Source organism: Polyodon spathula, chromosome 2 (assembly GCF_017654505.1).
Source record: "Polyodon spathula isolate WHYD16114869_AA chromosome 2, ASM1765450v1, whole genome shotgun sequence".
Lineage (NCBI taxonomy): Eukaryota > Metazoa > Chordata > Actinopteri > Acipenseriformes > Polyodontidae > Polyodon > Polyodon spathula.
Window position 1 is genome coordinate 80325660 of NC_054535.1, and position 25053 is coordinate 80350712.

Genomic DNA, 25053 nt, shown 5'->3' on the forward strand with positions numbered 1-25053 from the left:
CAACTGTATGCGTTTTTAATAAAATGTTTTTGTAGTATAATGGGCGCTTTATCCTTGATTTTCATAACTTGTACTGTGTTCAATCTTGGATCCTGTCCCTTGTTTACCTTAACAAAAATACCACCACAATTTCCTGTTTTTCATTTTTGCACTTGAGAATATATATACAGTATACCCACGCTATAACGCCCTTCATTATAACGAACCTTCGACTATAATGAACCTGGCCCCTGGACCCCCAATAAAAAATATAAAAAAGTAAAAGTTAGTATAAACACACACTGTCAACATCCCGGTCTGTACACACAGGATGCCACCTCCGCAGTGAAGTCAACTCTTGTCTTAATAAAAAACGAGTGCTGTGTAATTCTGCCTCCGAAACGAAAATAATTTTATATTGCAACAAAGCTGGAAACTATATTGATCAATGTGTATATGTACACACATACACAGTAAACCTCGATTAATTCGACACCCCACGAGAAGGCCATTTAGTGTCGACTTATCCAAGGTGTTGAGCTAATCACAGGTGCACGTGAGCCATGGCATTAACATATAAGTAACAGAACTTGCACGTTTACAGTATTACAGTATATACAAGTTTATTTTTAGTTAAATATTCTTATGAAAACGGTTGAAAGAACTGCAATGAATGAATCAATTACAACATAGAATATTGTACAAACTCGGTACAACTCGTATAGTTCGATTGAAATAAAAATTTATAAAATAACTACAATGGTATTTTTATGAAAACAACCCAACCACAAACTGTTGACTATACTTTGTTATTGGCTTGTACTGTCTAATTTGACAGCTTAAATAGCAAAAGTTAACAAATGTATATTATACAGAATTAGCTTGGTGAACAAAAACAGTAATTTACAGTTTCACGCAGAAATCAAACATTGCAGATTGTTTCACTTGCAAAATAGGTGCTTTGAAAGTTCTGCTGACAAACTTGTTCTCCCGAATAACCTGAGCTTTAAAGCCAATTCTCAATCAGTCTAGTCTGTAATCAGCTGCATACTGGTTTCAGGTTAGTCGGTTCAGTTGCAGTGCTGTTTTTATACATGCATGTCTACATACATTTTGAGTTATTGTGAGTATTATGTAAGCACCAGTTTGTAGCGTGATACGTTTCATACACTGTTCTTGCCTGTTGTGCTGTGAATTATGGTTCGGTTTTCTTAATGGACAAATATGTGCAAATAAATTACTGTGAAGTAGAATCCAGCAATATAGCGGCCTGTGTCCCTTAGGAAAAAAACATCTTGGCACAAGAGCTAATGACTTTTTCCCCTACTGCTATGCTATCTGAAATCTATGTGTAATGGATTTAGCTGAAAAAAATAAATAAATAGCCTCTGGCTAGAGTGTAATGAGTTGTCAAAGTGGAATGCATGGGGGAAAAAAACTCCCTTCAAAAACAACATTTAAATAATGGAGTGCACGCTCAGCAAACATTTTGACATTCAAATAACTGATTTATTTATTTATTTGTATGCTTGATAAACAGAAAATATCAGTTGCCCTTATGCTTTGGGCAGATTTCAGCTCTTTGGTGCTCACTAACACTGTTAGCATGATAGTTATCCTTCAGGTACGCATTTGATTAAAAAGCCCTTCTACAGTTAAGGCAGAAATTGTGGTCTTGTTTTGGTTTTAGTGATAAACAAACATAAAAGGCTTTAGCTGAAAGCTATTTGTATACAGTAACTATTTATAAATGTTATGCTTCTGCAGGTTTAGTTTCACTGATCAATGGTCTAGTCATAGTTGTTCTGATCTGTAGGTTATTATTAACCAGGCTTACAATGTAATTTTTTAAGCCAGGGGGTTTCATCTGATAATACTCATAGCTGAAAAAGTGGGGTGTTTTGTTTTTGTTTTATTTTATTTTTACAAAAGAGTTTTACAAAATCGATGGGGGGGGGGGGGGGGGGGGGGGGGGGCTCCTCTGTGTTATTTTTAGTGATCCCACCAAAACACAATTTGTGGGTTAATAATAACTAAGGCCCTACATGGCGAGATCTTCAAAAAATGCAACACAATTGTGACCAAAGCATGAAAAATTCAAAAGATGTTGTTCTAGTGCCTTAATTATGAAGGTCGTTAAAAAAAGACATGCAAACAGCTTTTCATTTTCTTATGTAATAAAAATACATATCTGAAATGGCAGAAACGTGAAATAACTAGCATCTTTTTTTAATGGCAATTTTACATACATGTATAAGTAGAAATGTTTCACAGTAAATCGCTTACAAAAAATCAAGTCCAGCAAAGCTTCTAGACTGACTGGTGCATTTACAGTATTTCACAGGAAATAAAGTTGGAACACAAAAGCCAGCCCAGACATACCTGTATATTTACAGTTTATAGGAAGTACATTTCAGACAAAAATGCGCTTGTGAAGTCTTTAACACACAGCCCTGCTGTTCTGTTTCAGGAGTGGATGGACAGTCTGTGGAGATCTCCAACACGGTGGACATCAGGGGGGAGCTCAACTGTGAAATTGCAATGAGGATAACATCAGACATCAACAGCAAAGACCGATTCTACACAGACCTTAACGGCTTCCAGGTGTGGATCTCTTGTTTTTTTTTTAGATTTAAAGCACAGATAACTTTTTGGATATTTCTTATTAACTCAGTAACATATGATAACTTAGAAACATATCATCGTAGTTATAGTTTTTACTTTTGTACAGGAGTTGAGTAGGTTCATTTTTGCCTGAAATCTTTTTCTTCCTGTGGTACTGTTTGTTTCATTTGCAGCATGAATTTCTGTTTGTTCCGAGAGCTGTGTCCTGTTTACAGTAATTGAAATCGTCTGCATTTTGTGCTGACTGTCTGGCAGCTCCTCAGTGTGTAGAAGGGATGCAGGCAGCTTGTATCTTCGGGAATGCCAGAGCAGCAGTAAAGCTGAGTCTAAGCTTTTTAAATGTCTCCAGGAGGAGTACTTAAGAAAACCAGAGTTAGCTAGTTTCATTTATTTTTAACCTGTATTTGAACTAATATATGTATACCATGTTTTCCCCTGTGGCAGATATATAGTAGCCAAAAAAAATGGGGGGGCAGAAAAAGGGCAGTGGACTTGGGGTTCCCTTAAGCACCCAGCTTTAGAATCTTATTATTGTATTCAGACGAACAATAGCTTGTTTTATTATTATTATTATTATTATTATTATTATTATTATTATTATTCAAGATGACTTACAGGTGTTACAGGGCAGTACAGGGTTACAATGCAAGATGAATATTTAAGTACAGTATAGTTTACAGTAAGTGCAAATTGGGCTGTAACGAAGGATGCATTTTGATCTTCGAAGGGTCGGAACGCATTACCGAAGGAATGTTCGAACCTTCGATGGTACAAACTTGCAGAAATTTATTGGTGACGTCGCCATAGCTACTTGTTTATATTTGATTGAAAATCCTATTATTTTACAGGTAATTCATATAAATGTAATACAACTGTCACATGTAGTTTAAAAAATACATTATATAGATCAGTCATCAGGTTTTTATAATTTAAATACAAATAAACATACACGTTGTTTATATACACGTAATTGATGTTGCTTGCGATATATACAGTGAGCTTGATGATTCCAGCCAATTAAAAAAACTGCAGCTGACTTTGGCAAAACAAAGCTTTATTTAACAGTCACCGTTCCAAGCAGGTAATCAGTAACGGTCACATTTTCAGCAGCGCACATTCTAAAATTGGTTCGATACAGAGAAGGTTAGCATAGCCCCCGCGCAGGGTTGACACACAATTCGTGAAGCAAACGACTACTACTACTATGAACTTCCGCTTGTCAAGTGACCCCAGAGATTGGTTGTGCCTCTGATACATCAACAGTCGCTTGCAGTTTGTGTTCAACTTATTTTTGGTCGTCTGGACATTTAACAAAAAAAAAAAACTCAAACAGCAGAGGGGTTTCAAGACATGTCTATCAATACAGCTTACACTCTGCAACACTTTGCTATCGAGATGGTGAATGAAGAAATTAAAGGTTTGCCTCTGGATAACATGAGCTGAAGGGGGAGGGGCAGACAGTGCTCAATTTCCTAAATTCAAATTAGTAGTGTTAGCGTATATTTTGTATGTTTCAAACATATTCTACCATACCACGTCTCTTACATTGTCTTGTACGCTAGGTATTAAGTACGTATTTTACTGAAGCGCTACAACCACTATAGGTACCCACTCCCCGGTGCTTTGGCGTAATACCCTGCTCCAATATGTGACAATAAAACCGATTTGACCTGGTTCATGATCCTAAAAATAAGTGCGCTAAGTACCTGCCGATTTTTATTTTTTTTAAATGCCGAAAACCGGAAACCCTAGTTATAATATTATAAATCTTGTTTTCATACCGGCATTCAGATCATAATAATATAATAATAATAATAATAATAATAATAATAATAATAATAAAAGCATGTGCATCACTAGAATTGATGAAAGTGGTGGTAATGGTCTAAATAAGCAGTCTTACATCAACAGGCAGACATTTTGAAGATGTAACCTGACACATACATCATTCCCTGGTGCAGTTCCTTTAGGAAAGCAAGTTAAGCGGTGCATACTAACGGGTAAAACGAGATAACAGCTACCCCTGAACAATCCACATGCAAATGTATTAACAACAGAATAACAGCTTGCTGAAGCTGATGACACAACCTCTCCATTAGCTTCGCATGTATCCTGTAAAACATCTAGGTGTTTCTGTTTAAAGAAATGCAGTTTCTCCAGAGCAATGTAAAACATCTCTTGGCAAAGCCCTAGATGTTCTTGCCCTACTGAGCAGCCATGAGTAGCCAAGTCTTCTTTCCGTTGAACTGCAACACATTGTTAGCACCAGCAGAGCAGTCTCAAGCCATTGAATGTAATGTTTTCATTGTAATAATGCATGTGCGGTTGAGGTTGTTGCAAGCTCTTTCTCATCTGTTACTTTCTGTGTATTGATTGCATATTCTAGCAGCAGTGTATCTTTGTCAAAGTAAATTGCAGGTCATTGAAATGCAATCAATTACTCCCCAGGCCAGCTCAATGATCGCAGGAGTCACTCAACAAGAAAAGTTACAGCAGCGCCTGTAGTAAAACTGTGTGCTGTATATAACACTGCAACACAATAGAGATTGATCTGTAGAAAGTGTGCATGAAAGACAGTGCTGTTGTCACAAAGCCAGTTTTCACGACATTGTTTTTCATCAGTATTATGTATTTTACAATGGGAGTTTCTGTATAGGTGCATGGAACTAGTGGGCATGTGATGTTACCTATCCTATAGGATGTGGAAGTGTCTTGATCTCAGTCCATGCTGCGGAATGGAGACAAAACTGCTTATATGCTCAATTAAAAGAGGCTACAATAACAGCTGTACACTGAGCAAAACAACAGACAGTTAAAGAAGCCATTTTTAGGCTGCTTTCAACGGCCTTTATGTGTATATTGGAGAGGTCTGTATTCAGTAAGGGGTGGCAGTGAGTGTTGTACTACATTATCGATAACCAGTTTACACTATATTTTGGGTAAGCATAACTACTTTTATAGAAAATGTGTTTTTTACAGCTTCATTCAACAATAAATTGTTAATTTTAAAGAGCAAGTAGAGGTAGGAGTGTGAAAATGCAGCATTCTCTTTAGTCACGTGTTGTTTTAGCTCTTTTTAATTCATTTTCTGTTTCATTGTTTACATCTTGACAACATTTTACGTTTTAGCCACACATAGGTCTTTATGAAAGGTCTCTAGAGCATGTCTGTGGATTTTGTACCATGTAGTTCAAAGGTGTGGTTTTCAATGTGAAAGCACTTGAAACACCCAGTGTGTTCTGGTTACTTTGGTCCCTGTTTGCAATGATCACTTTGATATTTTAGGGTTGTTTTTTTTGTTTTTTGCTTTTTTTATGAAACTCTGGTTTTCTCAGAGTTTCTATGAAACAGCTCTGTGAAGTAAAGCTTGCAATAGCTATATTAAAAAAAAAAATTTCTTACAGTACAATGACATACTCCTAGAATCATCACGAGGGGCTGGAGCTCATCTGCACAGATTACAGTTGTGCTGATATTATGCAGAAAACGCATGTGGTTTCCAAGTTGATCAATTTATGGTTCTTCCGGAAAAGTTCCTGCGAGATCATTGTTTAAAATGTAGATTTTATTTCAAGTGGTTATTTAGGTACAGTAGCTTCCAAACATGAAGGTGTTGAAAGTTGCAAGACCCTTCATTACCAGCTCTATTTGTAGAATGTCTTGTGTTTTTTCTACCCCTCCCTACAGTGCATACCTTTACCTTTATTTGCTAGACAACACACACACACAGGGTCTAACATTTTTAGAATATTTGCTTGTGTGCCAATTCTGTCATCATAGTGGAGGGAGTTCCTTCAGGAAAGTGTTTAGAAAATTAGCAGCATCACATTGTTTAAAACTAAAGTAAGAGCTAACATCATCCCATTATACTGCCAGTGTTGTTGAAAAGTTTCAATTAAATACGTCAGCTTTCAATTCAACCACAATTAAAAACATACTGATTGCAGGGCTGTTTTGGTTAGAGGAATGCTTTAAACAATTAGTACATTTAGCTCAGCCTCTTTTTTGTTTCTATACCATTACACATCAAAGAATTGTCATAATTTACTACATGCCAACAATAGTGTGGAGCACGACTGTTTCTATTTTTACACATTCAGAATATTAATGGATATGGAAAATATAATGTACACATCTGCAATCAACATAAATATGTCCTCCTAACATGGCACAACAAAACATTGCAGTGTCAGGGAATTATTTTGCTCCTGAGCCCTGAAGTGTGGTACATAAAAAAAAAAAAAACATTGTTTCTCCACCCACGTCCATAGGTCTGCTATGTAATGATCTGGATAACTTAATGGTCTTAAGTGCACCCCTGCCATGTTCTTTTGCCAAATGCTTTAAAAGTAGCTTCTCTTTTAACTGGATTGAAATGTAAATGAACCAGTGATGTAAACCTGTCTCCCTGGAGTGTGATAATGCTATTTTTTATGATGCTGAGTCACTGCAGTGCTACAGCTTTATTAATACACATCATTGGATCTCAATACAGAGTTGATGCAGACAAGATGTCAAAAAGAATATTTGAGGACAATGTAAGCTGCTTGTCTTGAGGGAAGGCGTCTGCTTCAGGGTGTGGCCGTTTTATAAGGAAATGAAGTAGGCATGCTGCACAAAAAGCTAGACCTCAAAAGATTAAATGCAATCGAAATGTTCAATATTGTCATTATAATCGGCTGAGAAATATCATGATAACTTTTTGGAGTAAATGGCACTTTTGGTGTCTACCTAATTCTTAGTCACACATTGTTAAGGAAGATAAAAGCAAAAAAATGCCATTAATGAATGACCAAAACAAGTCCATTAATTCTGACTGGGTTCATTTTATTTTTGCAGATTCAGCCCAGGAGAACTTTAAGCAGATTGCCTCTTCAAGCTAACTTCTATCCCATGACCACGATGACGTATATTCAGGATGAAAATGTTCGGATGACACTTCATTCTGCCCAGTCGCTGGGGACTGCAAGTTTGAACCCAGGTGAGCAAACACATCTGAATCTTAATGTATATATTTGTGTAACATGCTTTGCAATTTTTGTATTTATTTAACCATAGTTTTTGTCTTGATAACAATCTAAGGAGGACAATTTTTGTAAATATTGCAATATATTAACTGTTTGTTTATCTAATTTCACCTACATATCCCAATGCCTTTGTGTGACTTTCTTTAGGTTAGAATCAGATTCTAGAAGTGGAATTATTAATGTCTAGCAGTCCATTACTGTTTTGCCGGCACTTAATGAAGCTGGACAAAACCCTAGAATGTGTTGAATGTCAGCCAGTGCCCAACATACATAATTTAATATAAATTTATAGATATTCTTGTATTCATTGTTCTTTTTTTTATAAATCATATAGGCATAAAAAATAAAATGCAAAATAAGAGTAGTTTTTGAAAGTGTTCAATGTATGTTATACAGTGTAAACTACACAATTAATACATTACATCTTGTTAAAATAGGATTATGTTTTTTATTATAGTTTTTTTATTATGTTTTATTGTATTTTGTGTACATTTGTACACATTTACAACGTGGTATACATTACATAAATTACAGAGTGCCTGCTGTCAGTATCATTACAAATACAGTGGTACAAATGGGAAATAAAGGAAATGCTTTTCTGCATCCCTTCAATATTAGATCTGAGAGAGCGGGTCCTATATGTAACAGAAAAGGATCCCAAATCCTATGGCATTGTCCTATTTTTTTTTTTTTTTTTTTATCCTCAATATAATTTAACCTGTCCAGCGGGAGTACACTATAAATAGCCTTAAACCACTGCAGAATCGTAGGTGGTCTATCCAAAATCCAGTTTGTTAGGATGCACTTTCTAGCCATTGCAAGAAGATCCCAAAAGCCTATTATATGAGAACAGGCCCTGATGCAATGTTCAGGTGTCCCAGCTGCCTTTTTGCATTTGGTACACATCTGTGGCTTTTGGCGAATTTTTAATTTATGAAATTTCTGTGGAGTGATCTGTGGATTATTTTGAATTGTCTTTGTTATTTGGTTACACATTAGATTAGAGTATATCTGGAGTGTAATATTTTAGAGTTATTTTCAGGTCCTATTCCCATCCCACCCTACTCACACTGCACTCCAAGGGGGTTACTGAATGAAGAGCATCAGAACACTTTGATATACGTTCCCTTGCTTCCTTGTTTGTGGCTAACATTTTTTCTATAGTTGTATGAGTGTCGTTTGGAATCTCCCTCATAAGACTGGAAGTTATAAAATGTCAAATTTGTAAATATCTAAAAAAAAATTGCTGTGAGATACTAAATTGCTCCCTTCGGTTAGGGAAAAAGACTTCAAGCCATTATTATCCCAAAGCCTAAAACCATCATCTAGGAGACCCGACTTTTGGGTTCCCCAATACAGAAGTTAGCAGTTCACCAAATCCCACCCCCCCCATCATGGTACCTTTTAATTTCCTGTCCCATCAGTGTATTACCCAGAACAACATTTCCGCGTATCGGTACTCTGCATTGTTTTTCTGTCGTTGTTAGTAAACACGCCAGGTTAGTAGGTTCCACTGCATCACGTTCTATATCCAACCAAGCACAGTCCACATTACAGGCTAGCCATCCCTGGGTAGGTTTCAAACGCACAGCCCAGTTATACAGTCTAAAATTAGGAATTGCCAATCCATCCATTTTTATAGCAGTTGTAGTCTCCTCAACTGACATCTGTTTGTTTTTTTTGTTTTTTTTTTTTTCCTGTGCATAGAAACGTTTTTATTACCTTATTAATAGTTTTAAGATCCTTAGTTAAAAGTGGAAGCGATATCATTTGTAGGGCAAATAGGATTCTGGGCAACACATTAATTTTAATTATCCCCGCCCTTACCAAAAAACAAAGAGGCAAACAGGTCCACCTTTCTAGGTCTTTTTTTTTTATCTTATAGGTTACAGGGGAAATGTTATCCTTAAATAACTGCCCCAAGCATGGGGATACCCACATTCCCAAATATGTTAGTCCTCTTGTCGACAACCAAAAAGGCGCCAAAGGTAAAGGGTTAACCAGGGAGGGGTTTGTCGGCATAATCACTGATTTGCTAAACTGTATCTTATATCCTGAGAAATCACCAAAAGATTGTATCACTTCCATTAGTCTCGGCACCAATATGTGTGGTTTAGTCAAAAATAATATTATATCGCCCGCATATAGTGACAAATGGTGTTGCCTTGTACCAGTCTGAGCACAGTGAATACTGAGGTCACGTCTAATAGCCTCTGCCAGTGGCTTATTTACCATAGCAAATAACAGAGGTGATAGTGGACACCACTGTCTTGTACCCCTACAAAGAGCAAATTGTTCAGAGCACAGACTGTTTATTTTTAATTACAGAGGCCCTTGGATCTTGATACAATACTTTAACCCATCTAATATACTTCTCTCCCAAGCTCATGCGTTGTAGTACTTCAAACGTATTTAACCACCACTCTCTCAAACGCCTTCTCAGCATCCAGACTCACTATGACTGTCTCCAGTCTTATGTTTTATGAATGCTGAATGTCTATGGCAAAGTGCCCTGCCTCTGAGCTATTTGTTTGTGTTTTATGTTGTATGCAGTGTGTTGATGTTGGTGTATAGTCATTGGTGCACAGGATATAAATGGGTCTGTGTAACACGAGTGATTTAAAATGTGTATTTGTTTTTAGGCACAAGGATTGCACAGCACTTCACTTGCAGGTAAAATGTAATATGTGAGCACTGGAAATTGCACTAACTTAATTCACGTGCAGTTGTACCGAGACTTGAAAGATTGATTAGCAATTGAGTCTTGGTACAGCTGCATAAAAGCAGGGTTGCGTGTTCGAGTCTTGGTGTGTTCGATGAGTGGCGAACAGGTGTGGAGAGGAGAGAAGTAAAAACTATAAAGTAAATAACAGTTTTGACTCATCGTGTTTGTTTCTCTGTTAGTCCACTGTTTGTTTAAGTATTAGTCCGTTTTGTTTGTCTGTTTATTTTGGCATCGAGTGCCGTGTGCTGTTTTTGTTTAAATCTTATTTGTTTTGCAATAAACTGGTGCAAGCAGGCGCACTTACCATATCACTCACAGTGCTGTGTGTTTTCTTCTGGTCTGACATCACCACTGAAGCCAACCCATCACAGTGCCTCATATTATTATCTGATTATTTAGTATAAACCCCGTCTGGTCTGGGTTAATCGCATTAGGAGGAATGGTTTCAAGTCGTCATGCAAGGACCTTCACATCCGTGTCTGTTAAAGATATGGGCCTGTATGATGCAGTTTCTTCAGTTTTTTTTTTTCCTTTTTCAATAATAGTATTATATTGCCTGATCTCCGAGAAGGGGGAAGAGAGTGCCTTTTTGCATCATTGAACATATCAAGTAGGGGCTCTAAAGGAGAGGAGAGAAGATTTTATAAAACCAGGCCTGGTGTTTTATTACTATTTAGTGATTGTATTGACTCTGAAATTGCAGTTATGGATAAATGATACTCACAGCTAATCTCTCATTGTTGGATATCTGTGTCCCTAAAAATATTATTAATGTCCTTTCGTAGCACCTTCCTATTTTTATGCTTATCTTTAATAGCAGATATATAGTTACTCTCTCTATTCCCCTGGAGAAACTGAGCCAGATATTTCCCTGGTCTGTTACCATGTTTTTAAAAACGCTGTCTTGCATAGAGTGCCAAGCCTGCTTCCTTTGTTAACAGGATATCCAATGATGCTCGAGCAGCAGCTAGTTCCTTGGCAGCTTTTTTACTGAGAGATGCTATCATTTTCCTTTCCAGTTCAGTTATTATCTTTTCTAGAGTTGTCTGTTGTACTTTTTGTTGTTTTTTTCTTAGTGGCAGAATATGACATTATCATTCCCCTGGTATAAGCCTTCAGTGTTTCCCATAGCAATGAGGAAATTATCATTAGTCTCTAGAAATAATTTGAGTTTGTCTTCCATATAGGAAACAGACAAAGGGTCCTAAACTAAATAAGCCTTAAAGCACCAGGAAAACACATTGTGACCATAATTAGAGGGTTTGTGTAGTATATAAATGGGTGCATGATTGGATATTATTATGTTTCCTATAGATTCCCCGGTAATTTTATCTAAAGACTTCTCTGCTGATAAAAAATAGTTAGTCTGATGTACCATTGATTCTCCATACAACTAATAAAGCAAATTTCATACAACTCTCCTATATTGAGGAGCTTTCAGTTAGGCAGGACAAGGGATTTAGAAACTTGTTTGTCAAAAACCATTAGTAGCTTAAGTATCAAAGATAGCGTTTGTAACAAAAAAAGGTTGCAGCTAGCATCAGGGCTATAGAAAACACACAAAAATAAAGTAAAAAGGGGGCTCTCGAGTGGCACATCCAGTAAAGGCACTCCACATTGAGTGCCTTCAGAGCTGTGCCCTTAAGCCTGGGGATCACAGGTTCAAATCCAAGCTATGTCACAGCCAACCATGACCAGGAGTTCCCAGGGGGTGGCACACAATTGGCCAAGCACTGCCCAGATAGGGAGGGCCTAGGTCAGCAGGGGAATCTCCAGCTCACTATGCATCAGCAACTCCTGTGGCTGATAGGGCACCTGTGGTTCTGCAGTGGAGCCTCCAGATCTGTTTTGTCCTCTGGCTCTATAGGTCCGGTGGCCTCACTGATTCACAGTGCAAAAAATGACTGATTGGCAGGAGCACACTTCAGAGGACACATGCTCCAGCCTCCATTCCCCAATGGAAGGGGGGCTGCAAGCAGTGAGCCAAGGATACAGATAATAATTGGAAACACTAAATTGGGGAGAAAAAACCAGGGTAAAAAATTGGAGACAACTACATTTTAAAAAAATAAATAAAATAAAGTAAAAAGCAAAAATACCTCAAACTAAATGGTCTTTCGACTATTTAATATATACCCTCCGAATCCTTGGGCAGGCCGATAATTCTGATATGTGTACATCTTCCCATTCTCAGCATCATCCACACACTCCTACAGCTCTTTTATCGCGTTCTCAGCAGCCACCAATTTGTTATCTCGATCATTATCTGTTGCTTGAATCCTTTTATTGGATCCAGCGATCCCTTCCTTAAGTGAGGCAAATGAACTAATAACATGTTCAGATTTATCTATATCTAGACTTCTTGAGCAATTTATGAAATTAAGGCTCCAGGCATACAGCACCTGACCCCCCCGAGAATAAAATCATGTTAACGAAATGATCATGTTATTCAATGTATTAACAAATGGTATGGTTAATACATTTCCCCAATCTACCACCTGTAATTTCATGCTATAAGTTTCCCCTAAAACATCATATGGAGGTTTGGTACTATAACAATTGAGATGGGGTATGTTGAATAGTCTGAGCATTGGCCACACAAGAGTTTACTGATTCACGTTCTTGCTTTACGTGTGAAACAGGCACATGACGCAGCAGTAAATATGTCAATTCCTCATTTATTCAGTCCTCATGCCTAAATTGTTGTTATGATCTCCGAGAGTAAACTTAAGACATTGAAGTCCCCATTGCAGAGGCTGCTGTGCTGTTGAAAGGGGTAATAAAGGGGGAGACACGTAGCTTTAGAAGGAAAAACTGAAGATTGCACAAAACCAGGAATTCTTCTTAAGTGTTTTAATGGACAATAGGGGTACATGTGACAGGTAACATAACTCAGAGACAGGCATGGGAGCAGCAGTGCTTTATGTGAGTAGAAGAGGAAGGATTTTTCATGTCTTTCAACCATTTCTGAGAATTTCCCCCAACCAGAGGTTAGCAAAGAGACGACAGAACATCAGTAATCCTGATAACCCATACCAGCTCAGGCAGCATTGTTTTCAAACCTTAATCAATTTGTCTTTACTTCATTACAACTAGACAAAAAAGTAATAGAGGTCATCATGGCACCTTGGATAGGGTCTTCAGATACAGGATATAACTGATTATATTGTTGTGTGAAGATAACTACAAGGAGCCTCTATCTGGGAGCACTGTATTGTTCCATTAAAGGAACATCTTTGATCTGTATGAGGTGCTGGACTATGACTGACTTCAATCTTGGCGTATAGTGTTTATTAGTAGCATAGTGTTTGTCATCCATGTTATGAATTGTGCCTGGGTTTCTGTCTTTTAATAACAGGCCTTCTGAAGAGTAGTGCAAATGTATTTAATCTAAAAACATACTAGCTTATTATCCTTGTTAAGTGGTTTCATTCTGTCGCAAAGGCAACCGTATTAAAAACACCTCAAGCACTGCAGTTTTGGTGTCGATCACAAATACTGGTGAAATGAAAAATCTTGATTGTAGTTTGGGGAGCTGGCTTACCTCTTAAGTATCAACAGGAATCTCATCTGTACATCATTACTTCAAAATAGCTGTTCATAAATCTGGTCATCTGTCATATTCCCAACAACAGTTTGACTGTTTATACAGGAGCTCAGTGTATTAACACGCAGGAAACTGTGGCACACAACCCACAGGTTATAGGCAATGTAGTTGTTTTTTTTTTTTTTAAAGATGCAAATGCTGCTGCTGCTGCAAAAACAAAACAAAACAAAACAAAAAAAAAAAAAAAACTTTTAAAACAGAATTAGTAAATACTACCTTCTTGGAGAAAACACATTTCTGCAGGTCACCTAAGGATAAAACGACACTGAAATGACAAATCACCTCGTATCGAATGGGATCCCAGGAGCAGCTCCACATTCATATTTACAACATGTATGCCTTGCCTTGTCACATCAATTTTATTCAAAGTTACATTGATTTAAATCCATGAAATATTTAAACACAAATCCACCAAGGTTCCCAACCTGGTAGAAAGACTGAGTTAAGGAATTCCATATGGATGGCAATGCATACGAGGAAGTCTTTTTCAACAGATTATATGCAGCAGACTATCCGTAGTTTTATGAGCTCTGTCTGGTGATATTTACACATTGAAACAGATGACTGATCAGTGCAATTTGCTTCTGGCTACCAATGGTAACAGGTTTAACTTGCAAAAAAGTTGTCAAATCTGTAGTGCTGGTAATGTGCATGCTACATTTAGCCTAGACAAAGCAGATTAGTTATGTTTAGTTAATGTTCATGCAGTGGTCTTCTTTTAGTGCATTGTAAGACACCTTTAAACACTATTAAAATGATTTTTTTTAAAACAAAAATAATACTATATATATATATATATATATATATATATATATATATATATATATATATATATATATACACACACACACACACACACACACACACACACACACACACACACACACACACACACACACACACACACACACACAGTCTAACTTCACTATAATGAACCCCTTTTAACGATCGAAGCAGCAAGAACCATTTTTTTCAGTGGAAATTAGCCCTCTTAGAACGATCACGTTTACAAAATTTACCAGGATAAAAAGATCTTGGTAGTGACTGACACTGAACTTTCTCCAGTGTGAATGTGTTATTCTCTCAGTGAAAACAGACCTTGGTAGGCTAATTCTAAGATAAGTCTGACCATGTGTGACATATGCAACCGTTGAAATCTTCACACAAACTGCAACCATGGCAACAGGCGTGAGGTGGTAACAAGATTGAAACAGTGTGAATTGAGAACCAAGAAAAATATGAAACAAACTACGCTGGATATATTCAGCATGTAAGTACTTTTTATTTTTTTAATTTCTTTACTATTTTCTTTTAATTATACAGTTTAAATGTTGATCCATGTGAAGCTGTCTTTAAAGAACTACTGTATACTGTATAAAGATGTTCAATTCAATCTGGGCGTTTCTTCATCATTCTGATACAGCAAATTGCCAGACCCTAATATAGTGAACAACCTGATATAATGAACATTTCTCCAGGTCCCAGGGGGTTTTGTTACAATGAAGTTAGACTGAATATTGTGGCAGGGCAGAAGACAAGCCCTGCACATAATTAGAGGAGGCGGGGCAAAGCCCTACGCATAATTAGAGGAGGCGGGGCAAAGCCCTGGCTGTAAATAAATGTGTTGCGGTGTTATTGTTTGCCAGCATGGCCGGGGTTAAAGCTCCATCCCACTAAACCCGTTCAGAATGTGGCGTCTCCGAATAAATTCATTGGTTGATAATTGGGAGATGGCCACATATATATTAGCATGTCTTTCTGTGTTCCGGGTTGTTATTGGGTGTTTGGAAGGAGGAACGTGAGCAAGCTGAAAGAAAATCTAAAACGAAACAGAAAGTAAAAGCAATTGCTACTCATGCTGTGCAGAACAGCACGGTATTTGTTCGGTGTTTGTGTTCAAGATTTATTTTTATTTAATTTTTTTTTTTTTGCTCTGAGCTGTGATTTGATATACAATATTTTGCTATCTATCTATCTATCTATATATATATATATATATATATATATATATATATATATATATATATATATATATATATATATGACACACAACTTGTACATGACATATTACTTGTTACCAGTATAACATAATACAAATGATGTTCATATTAATTGACCATTGAAGCAGTTGCTATACCCAGTGAGGTGCATTAGAGGTTTTATAATGTGCAGGCTATTCTGTTTTACTCAGCTTATTACAAAATGCAGTAAATTATTTTCTTCCTTTAAATTCTCCTGCTTCTCATCTGGGATATTGCACACTGAAATCAAATTGTCTGGTGCAACACATTACATTTTCGCCGGCTTTATTGCAGTGTTGAAAGCCTGCTGTGAAATTTTTTCAGTATGAAGCCTATACAGTTTTGCAGAACTCAGTATACCCATATTAAAAATGTAAGTGCACCAGTGGATTCAATACAAACTCTGTGTGAGTTTTAGCATTAAACCTTCCATCACTAAAGAAAATTGTTCGGTTCTGATAAGTGGAAATATATGCGAATCAGTTGTTTTTACAGCCATTTTAGGCCAGCAAATACACCCTGTTACAATGCCTAACGTACACACAGTCATTGTTTTGTTGTTGTTTTGCTTTAGTACAGTCTGTAACCTTTAGTGGCATGTTCTGCTAATTCTCGGGTACAGTGAATGGTGACACTGTAAACACTGAGCACAAGAATTGGCCCTTAGACCTGGGATTACTGTAGTGCAGCATAGCAAAGCAGGTCATTTTGGCAAATAATTAAATTTAAAATTATTGGTGTTTAGTTATACTCTATTATATATACAGATCTGGAAAAAATTAAGAGACCACTGCAAAATTATCAGTTTCTCTGGTTTTACTATTTATGTCAGAGCATATGTCACATTGTCAGAGCAGAGGGAAGCAAGTTTTCTTCCAGGACGACCGTGTAGAGTGGCTTGCGAAAGTATTGACCCCCCTTGGCATTTTTCCTATTTTGTTGCCTTACAACCTGGAATTAAAATGGATTTTTTGGGGGTTTGTATCATTTGATTTACACAATATGCCAACCACTTTGAAGATGCAAAATATTTTTTATTGTGAAACAAACAAGAAATAAGACATAAAAACAGAAAACTTGAGCGTGCATAAGTATTCACCCCCCCCAAAGTCAATACTTTGTAGAGCCACCTTTTGCAGCAATTACAGCTGCAAGTCTCTTGGGGTATGTATCTATAAGCTTGGCACATCTAGCCACTGGGATTTTTGCCCATTCTTCAAGGCAAAACTGCTCCAGCTCCTTCAAGTTGGATGGGTTCCGCTGGTGTACAGCAATCTTTAAGTCATACCACAGATTCTCAATTGGATTGAGGTCTGGGCTTTGACTAGGCCATTCCAAGACATTTAAATGTTTCCCCTTAAACCACTCGAGTGTTGCTTTAGCAGTATGCTTAGGGTCATTGTCCTGCTGGAACGTGAACCTCCGTCCCAGTCTCAAATCTCTGGAAGACTGAAACAGGTTTCCCTCAAGAATTTCCCCGTATTTAGCACCATCCATCATTCCTTCAATTCTGACCAGTTTCCCAGTCCCTGCCGATGAAAAACATCCCCACAGCATGATGCTGCCACCACCATGCTTCACTGTGGGGATGGTGTTCTCAGGGTGATGAGAGGTGTTGGGTTTGCGCCAGACATAGCGTTTTCCTTGATGGCCAAAAAGCTCAGTTTTAGTCTCATCTGACCAGAGTACCTTCTTCCATATGTTTGAGGAGTCTCCCACATGCCTTTTGGCGAACACCAAACATGTTTGCTTATTTTTTTCTTTAAACAATGGCTTTTTTCTGGCCACTCTTCCGTAAAGCCCAGCTCTGTGGAATGTACAGCTTAAAGTGGTCCTATGGACAGATACTCCAATCTCCGCTGTGGAGCTTTGCAGCTCCTTCAGGGTTATCTTTGGTTTCTTTGTTGCCTCTTTGATTAATGCCCTCCTTGCCCTCCTTGGTGGGTGGCCCTCTCTTGCCAGGTTTGTTGAGGTGTTATATTCTTTCCATTTTTTAATAATGGCTTTAATAGTGCTCCGTGGGATGTTCAAAGTTTCGGATATTTTTTTATAACCCAACCCTGATCTGTACTTCTCCACAACTTTGTCCCTGACTAGTTTGGAGAGCTCCTTGGTCTTCATGGTGCCGCTTGCTTGGTGGTGCCCCTTGCTTAGTGGTGTTGCAGACTCTGGGGCCTTTCAGAACATGTATATATATACTGAGATCATGTGACAGATCATGTGACACTTAGATTGCACACAGGTGGATTTTATTTAACTAATTATGTGACTTCTGAAGGTAATTGGTTGCACCAGATGTTATTTAGAGGCTTAATAGCAAAGGGGGTGAATACATATGCACGCACCACTTTTCCGTTATTTTTTTTTTAGAATTTTTTTAAACAAGTTATTTTTTTCATTTCAAATAAAAAAATAAAAAAAAATCCAAATAAAAATCCATTTTAATTCCAGGTTGTAAGGCAACAAAATAGGAAAAATGCCAAGGGGGGTCAATACTTTCACAAGCCACTGTACTTGGCTTAAATCATGCACCCTTCACAAAGACAGATCTGCCCGATTCCAGCCTTGCTGAAGCACCCCCAGATGAGTCCAATTTTTAGCTGTGCCCAACACCTGGTCATCTAATGGTTAGACGGAGACCTGGAGAGGCCTACAAGCCACAGTGTCTCGCACCCACTGTGAAATGTGGTGGAGGATCGGTGATGATCTGGGGGTGCTTCAGCAAGGCTGGAATCGGGCAGCTTTGGCATGAATCAAGCCAAGTACAAGGTTGTCCTGGAAGAAAACTTGCTTCCTTCTGCTCTGACAATGTTCCCCAACTCTGAGGATTGGTTTTTCCAGCAGGACAATGCTCCATGCCACACAGCCAGGTCAATCAAGGTGTGGATGGAGGACCACCAGATCAAGACCCTGTCATAGCCAGCCCAATCTCCAGACCTGAAGCCCATTGAACACCTCTGGAATGTGATCAAGAGGAATGTGGATGGTCACAAGCCATCAAACAAAGCCGAGCTGCTTGAATTTTTGCGCCAGGAGTGGCATAAAGTCACCCAACATCAATGTGAAAGACTGGTGGAGAGCATGCCAAGACGCATGAAAGCTGTGATTGAAAATCAGGGTTATTCCACCAAATATTGATTTCTGAACTCTTCCTAAGTTAAAACATTAGTATTGTTTTGTTTAAAAATGAATATGAACTTATTTTCTTTGCATTATTCAAGGTCTGACAACACTGCATGTTTTTTTTCTTATTTTGACCAGTTGTCAGTTTCTGCAAATAAATGCTCTAAATGATAATGTCTTTATTTGGAATTTGGGAGAAATGTTGTCAGTAGTTTATAGAATAAAACATAAATGTTCATTTTACCCAAACACATACCTATAAATAGTAAAACCAGAGAAACTGACAATTTTGCAGTGGTCTCTTAATTTTTTCCAGAGCTGTGTGTGTGTGTGTGTGTGTGTATATATGTATATATATATATATATATATATATATATATATATATATATATATATATATATATATATATATAAAATGGAAAATTTTAGCGACAGGGAGGGCTAAGGAATTACATTTTGTCTTGTTTCTTTTATTTTATTAATGACAGCATTTTTCTTTTAAGCTATGCCAGATTGATACTCAGGCCTCCTGAGTGCAGTCTAGTGCATTCACTAATGGCATTGCACAACCATTTGTTGTGTGTTTTCATATCAACAGTCCCTCTCCACCTGTTTTGTTTTTTAACAATTTTATATCTGGATTTACAGCCTGCATTTGTGATGTTCTAACTTTAACCGTCAGCATGGCTACGGTTATGTACAGTATATGGGATTAATACAAAGTATTTTAAAATTGAGCTTTTTGTGGGGAGATTGTCTGTGTAAAAGAAATATCCTCCTAAAACGGAAGTATAAAAATATTTCATTTTATTAAAAGAAATAATGTGGCGTTTGAATGATAACAGATCTTTTTTAAACAAAAGCTTCTCCTCATGGAAGGCAAATGATTCAAATTCCAATGTGTGAGATAACATGACATCAGACTAAATGGAAGTGAGGACATTAACACATTGAGAAGAATTGGAGTATGGGAAATGTGTTTTATTTAATCACAAATGACATTGCATTTGGGTTCTGTTTGTAATGTGTTCTTGGAAGGAAAAAAGAACAACACAGAAAACAGAAATAATTGATAGAAACAAGTGGTATCTGGTGTTTTTCTGTTTATGGTTGTAAAAGCCCTGTGAAAAGGGAGTCCAAGCTCCCTTCGAGGTTGATAAGAGTACATGAAATGTCTGTGAGTTCAGTGAAGCTACTGGTACAAGGATTGTGTTGGTTTTTTCTTAGTTTTTAATCTTTAAGCCCCTTCTGCTGAAAGCTTACTATGTAGTTCCATTGTCATACATCACTTACAGGTGGTGCCTTTGTGATTTATTTTACAAAGCAAACCTCCCTGATGAAGGTAGCCATGCCAAAGTGTGCTTCGATTGTCAACCGACCTGGTTTCAGTTTCTATGTTATTGTTTTTTTGTTTTTTTTTTAACACATGTATTATGTATTTCTGAAAAATACAGTGTTATTTATAGCAAATTACATTTTTAAGGAACATGCACATTTGTTTGTTTTCTATTTTGGTGATTTATTGATACTTCCTCCTGTTTATTTTTGCACCATAAGTAAAATTATGTTTGCATATTTATTTTTTTATTGAGGCTCTGTCACAATACTCAGCACTGGGCAAACATGAAATTGCAACAATAAACTACAAGTGGTAGGAAGAAATAATATATAGTAGTATTTTTGAATGACCAACTGCATCAAAATGGCACCCGAGAATATTTTGTGCACTGCACTCTATGGCAGGGGTCTCAAAGCCTGGTCTTAGAGAGCTACTAGGTCTTCTGGTTTTCATTTCAACAGAGTTCCCAGTTACTTAATTGCACCAGTTATTGGCTTAATTAGTCAAGAATAACAGGTGTTACAGATATTTAGCCATTGATGACAATAAAACCAATAAAACCTGAGGATTTGGGGCTCTCTGGGACCAGGGTTGGAGAACCTCGCTCTATGGCTATGACTTGCTGGTATAGGATTTATTTAATATTTTTTTAGTATTACAAGAATTATGTACATTTTTCCCCAAGTCATAGGTTTTTTTTTTTTTTTTGTAGTCTCTAAACTAATTATCTGATGCCTGTGCCACATTTGTCTTTACAAATCCACACTGATGCGTTTTTCTCCTAAGCATTTGAGACTTCCGTAATTAGCTTCTGTGACACCAGCACTGAGGTCACTGTTAACCACATTGGCTTGTCATTTGAACCATGCGAATGCACCACTCTGTGCTGTCGATGAAACGTATCCAATTTTCTTCCTCAGGCCAGCTGGAAGTCATCATGGACCGCAGGCTGATGCAGGACGACAACCGCGGCCTTGGACAAGGGGTCCAAGATAACAAGATCACAGCCAATTTGTTTCGCATACTGCTGGAAAGGAGAGTCCGTGTGGATGAGGTAATCACTTTAATGCTGTAGTATTTTTTTGGATAATTGGATTGCTTGGAATGTAGGAAATAAAGCCACTAGTAGAAACCTCAGGTGTTTTCTACAGTAGTCTGAGTGAATTTACTAAATACGCATGATATTCAAAAACAAAAAATCAATTCAACTTTATACAAGGAGTTGAACAGTGATAATCAGTTCTGTGTTTTTCTGCTGTCCTGAGTTTTGTAAAAGCTTTAGTTTGTGGTATTCAACAGATGTTTACAGCAACAGACCAGTCCAGCAATGTTAATCAATGTTTACCAAAGTAGCCGTAGAAACAAAGATATATGCACATGTGACTGTTGTAATAATTAAAATTTCAGACTAATGTGAAATAGAAAAATAAATGTAGCTAAAGTAGAATATCCCAGAAAAGGGTATGTGGGGGAACAGTATGTCTAGAGCAGGGGTATAATACTCCAGTTATCGAGGGCCACAGGGTCTTCTGGTCTTTTTGATTTATAGTTTGTGCTTGTTTGTTAATTTTATATTCTATATCTGAGTGTCTGCTTTCCTGCTGCTCACTGGCCTTGACCGTGATGCTACCCTACCACAGTGACACACCTACATTTTTTACATGTACTCTAAATACAATGGATGTAATTTGTTTACTTTTTCATGGTATTGTTATCTGTAATATTGTATTTACAGTCATGGCAGGGATGTATGTCACTAACATTATTGCATAAATGGTTGACCTTGACTGCAGTGTATGGATCTTAATATTTTATTTTCAAAGACACTACTGATATAAAGCGGCTTCTCTGGGTACATTAGATGTCATTATTAAAAGTAATTTTGAATGACAGGCAGAATGGCAGGTTGACCTCAGAAGAGCTGGACGGTGATTATATACAACACAGTAAAATAAAAAGTGTTGAATGCAGAAGGTTTCTCAAGCATTATTGTAATTTCTAATCGTATTGGCAAATGTCAATCGGCTGTAAAGCAAGGCACAATGTTAATGCAGGCAGAGTACATGAAACACTTTTCATTTGTCTCATAGACGTGCCTGTTTTGTCTGTGTTCTGACATGCATTATGCTGTGAAGAGAGTGCTGAAATGAAGCCAGTACATCCATGTCCTTCATTTTAACTGCTTATGATATGGATTCTTGGATATCTGTTACAAAAACAGGGAGAGGTGGGACCATGTCGATGAAGAATTGAACTGCTCCATTTAAATATCCACAAAGAGAAAGCTGAAGCTTGGTTCACGTTCACAAAACAATGACAGTGCTGTATTTCCCTATATTTGCATAGATGTCATGTTAAAAAGTCATATACAGTGGACATGTTTAAGATGTACTGTACTGTACACAAAGCATGGCATTTTGTATGTTGAAATTTTCCAATACTACCCTATAATTAAATGTTGTAAAATGGACTGCATGTAAAATGAACTAGTCTTTAAAGTGTTCTTACACAGATGGTTTGGAAAGTATTTATTTAAGCACTGTACCCAGAAGTGCGCACAGAAGGTTTAGATTTGTGCTTGTATAATATCCAGGGACATATATACATTACTACTAAACACAAAGTGCTCCAAAAAACCTGGAAGATTTCCCAGGATTGATTCTGAATTGTTGCACATCTCTCACGTATAGAAGTCCAGTGGACCACATAAATTGTAGTCTCAAAAGTATTTTTGCATAAATTGTAGTCTCAAAAGTCCTCTTGGGCATTTGCATTACATACTTGCATTATCCTCTAGTCGCGTATGCACTGACATTGCCAACAGCTAAATAAAAACAGTATTTCACACAAAAAAAATTACGCAGGAAAGATTCCTAACAAATCACATACTGTATATTTAAAATGTAATTACAATCACCAAAACATAGCAGCCAGTGACATGGACAAAACTGTCAAAAATGAGTTTGGAAGGTTGCCAAGCTACTGTATCCAAACAAAAGAAACTGAGCAAAAAGAGTCAGTTGACAAGGAAATAGTCGCTACCCAGCCATTAACCAATCCTGTATACCAACCATTATCACAGATCCTTAAAACACCAGTAGCCGAATAAAAACTACCACACAGTAATGATACAGTCATGTTAATATTAGATTGAGCAGTATTTTTCAAACGCACACATCATCAGAAAGGAACCCTGAAGACTGAAGTCTTAAATGCATATAAAAAATAGACAAAATTACAGGAGAGAGATTGAGTATTTAATTAAAAATATCCAAACAAAACACAGCACAGCACAGAATAGAAAAACGAGAATGCACTGAACAAACAACATACGCTATATACAGTGTATCTGAGTCTCCCCTGCTTGTGCTGAGCCGTGCTCCATGGGGTGTTTGCACCATGTCATAAGCAGGAAAGTCAATAATAAAGAATATAGGCTTGTAACAGCAACATGTACCAGTACTATATTTCACTGTAGTGAATATATACATTACATGTATTGATTGGATAACTCCTAACTTCCTTGGGTGTCTGTGTCGTCCACAACTTAATTTCGTAATTTTTTTTTCAAAAGCCAGTTAGGAATATAGTCATTGTCGTGTTTCTCAACAGCTTGTTATCGTTTTGCATCCCGTACAATAATGATACCATTGTGAAAGGATAGCATCACGGCCCAAGATGTTACCGGCCGGAATTAGAGACTCGGAGACAGAAGCTGCACTGAAGCTCTGTTACGCACTTTATTAAACAAAAAGCAAACAAAACACAGGAACAAATAAACACGGCACGAGGGCCAAAACAAATGTTCAAACAAAACAATACAGACTGGCCATTCACTTTCACTATAATGTTTCAAAACAGTATAAAATCAGAGCAAAAAGACTCACCCCCAAACTCCTCCACCAATCAAATGTTTTCTCCTTCCCTTGTATACAATTAGCACTCAGTTACCAAATTGGGGAATGGTCACACCTGTGATTGCTGGCAGGGACAGATTTAACCCCATCTCTGCCAACCTTACATTCCCACACACGCACTATTTACAGCAGCAGGGCTTCTACCCTGCCACAGACATACTGTAGGTATTCCATCCACTGTAGGAATTGTTTCTTCTGCAACTGGGCTACTTTGAATACTCCACAGCAGTACAATCCACAACCTGCTTAGACGGTCCAGTGAAGAATACAAAAAAATATTGAATATTTATGGAACTCCCTCTTCTGCTGTGAACATTTAGGTGTATGGGTAGATATTAATGAAATACTGTTTTATATATCAGCTTGTTTGCTTAAAGGCATTCTGTCTTGACAAGACTTTCATTTTGTCTTGAGTAGAATATCTGCTACTATAATCTAACCTTATAATTATGTTTTATTCAACAGAAGGAAAACAGCCAGCCAGTGAGTTATCCCTCTCTGCTCAGTCATATCTCATCACTGTACTTGAATCACCCAGTGGTTCCTATGGCTGTCAACATGGACTTTGGGGCTGCTTCGCTGGTTTCAGAATTCAGACCACTTGCTTCATCCATGCCTTGTGATTTGCATGTAGTTAACCTACGGGCCATACAGTCAAAGGTATCTTTTATCTTTAATTATGTCTTTGTA

The 25053-nt window shown here is 37.4% G+C and overlaps 1 protein-coding gene and 1 non-coding gene across 2 annotated transcripts in view; both read left to right on the top strand.

Moving 5' to 3' along the window:
• LOC121301854 (alpha-mannosidase 2-like) overlaps nucleotides 1–25053 on the top strand; it is a 134495-nt gene that overhangs the window by 103523 nt on the left and 5919 nt on the right. The window contains exons 17-20 of the mRNA XM_041231516.1: nucleotides 2450–2583; nucleotides 7444–7585; nucleotides 21367–21500; nucleotides 24829–25023. Coding sequence (XP_041087450.1) covers nucleotides 2450–2583; nucleotides 7444–7585; nucleotides 21367–21500; nucleotides 24829–25023 — 605 coding nt within the window. The remainder of the gene's footprint in view (nucleotides 1–2449; nucleotides 2584–7443; nucleotides 7586–21366; nucleotides 21501–24828; nucleotides 25024–25053) is intronic.
• Nucleotides 3702–3804, top strand: LOC121307472. Its single transcript, XR_005948342.1, has one exon. It is a non-coding gene; the product is annotated as a U6 spliceosomal RNA (small nuclear RNA).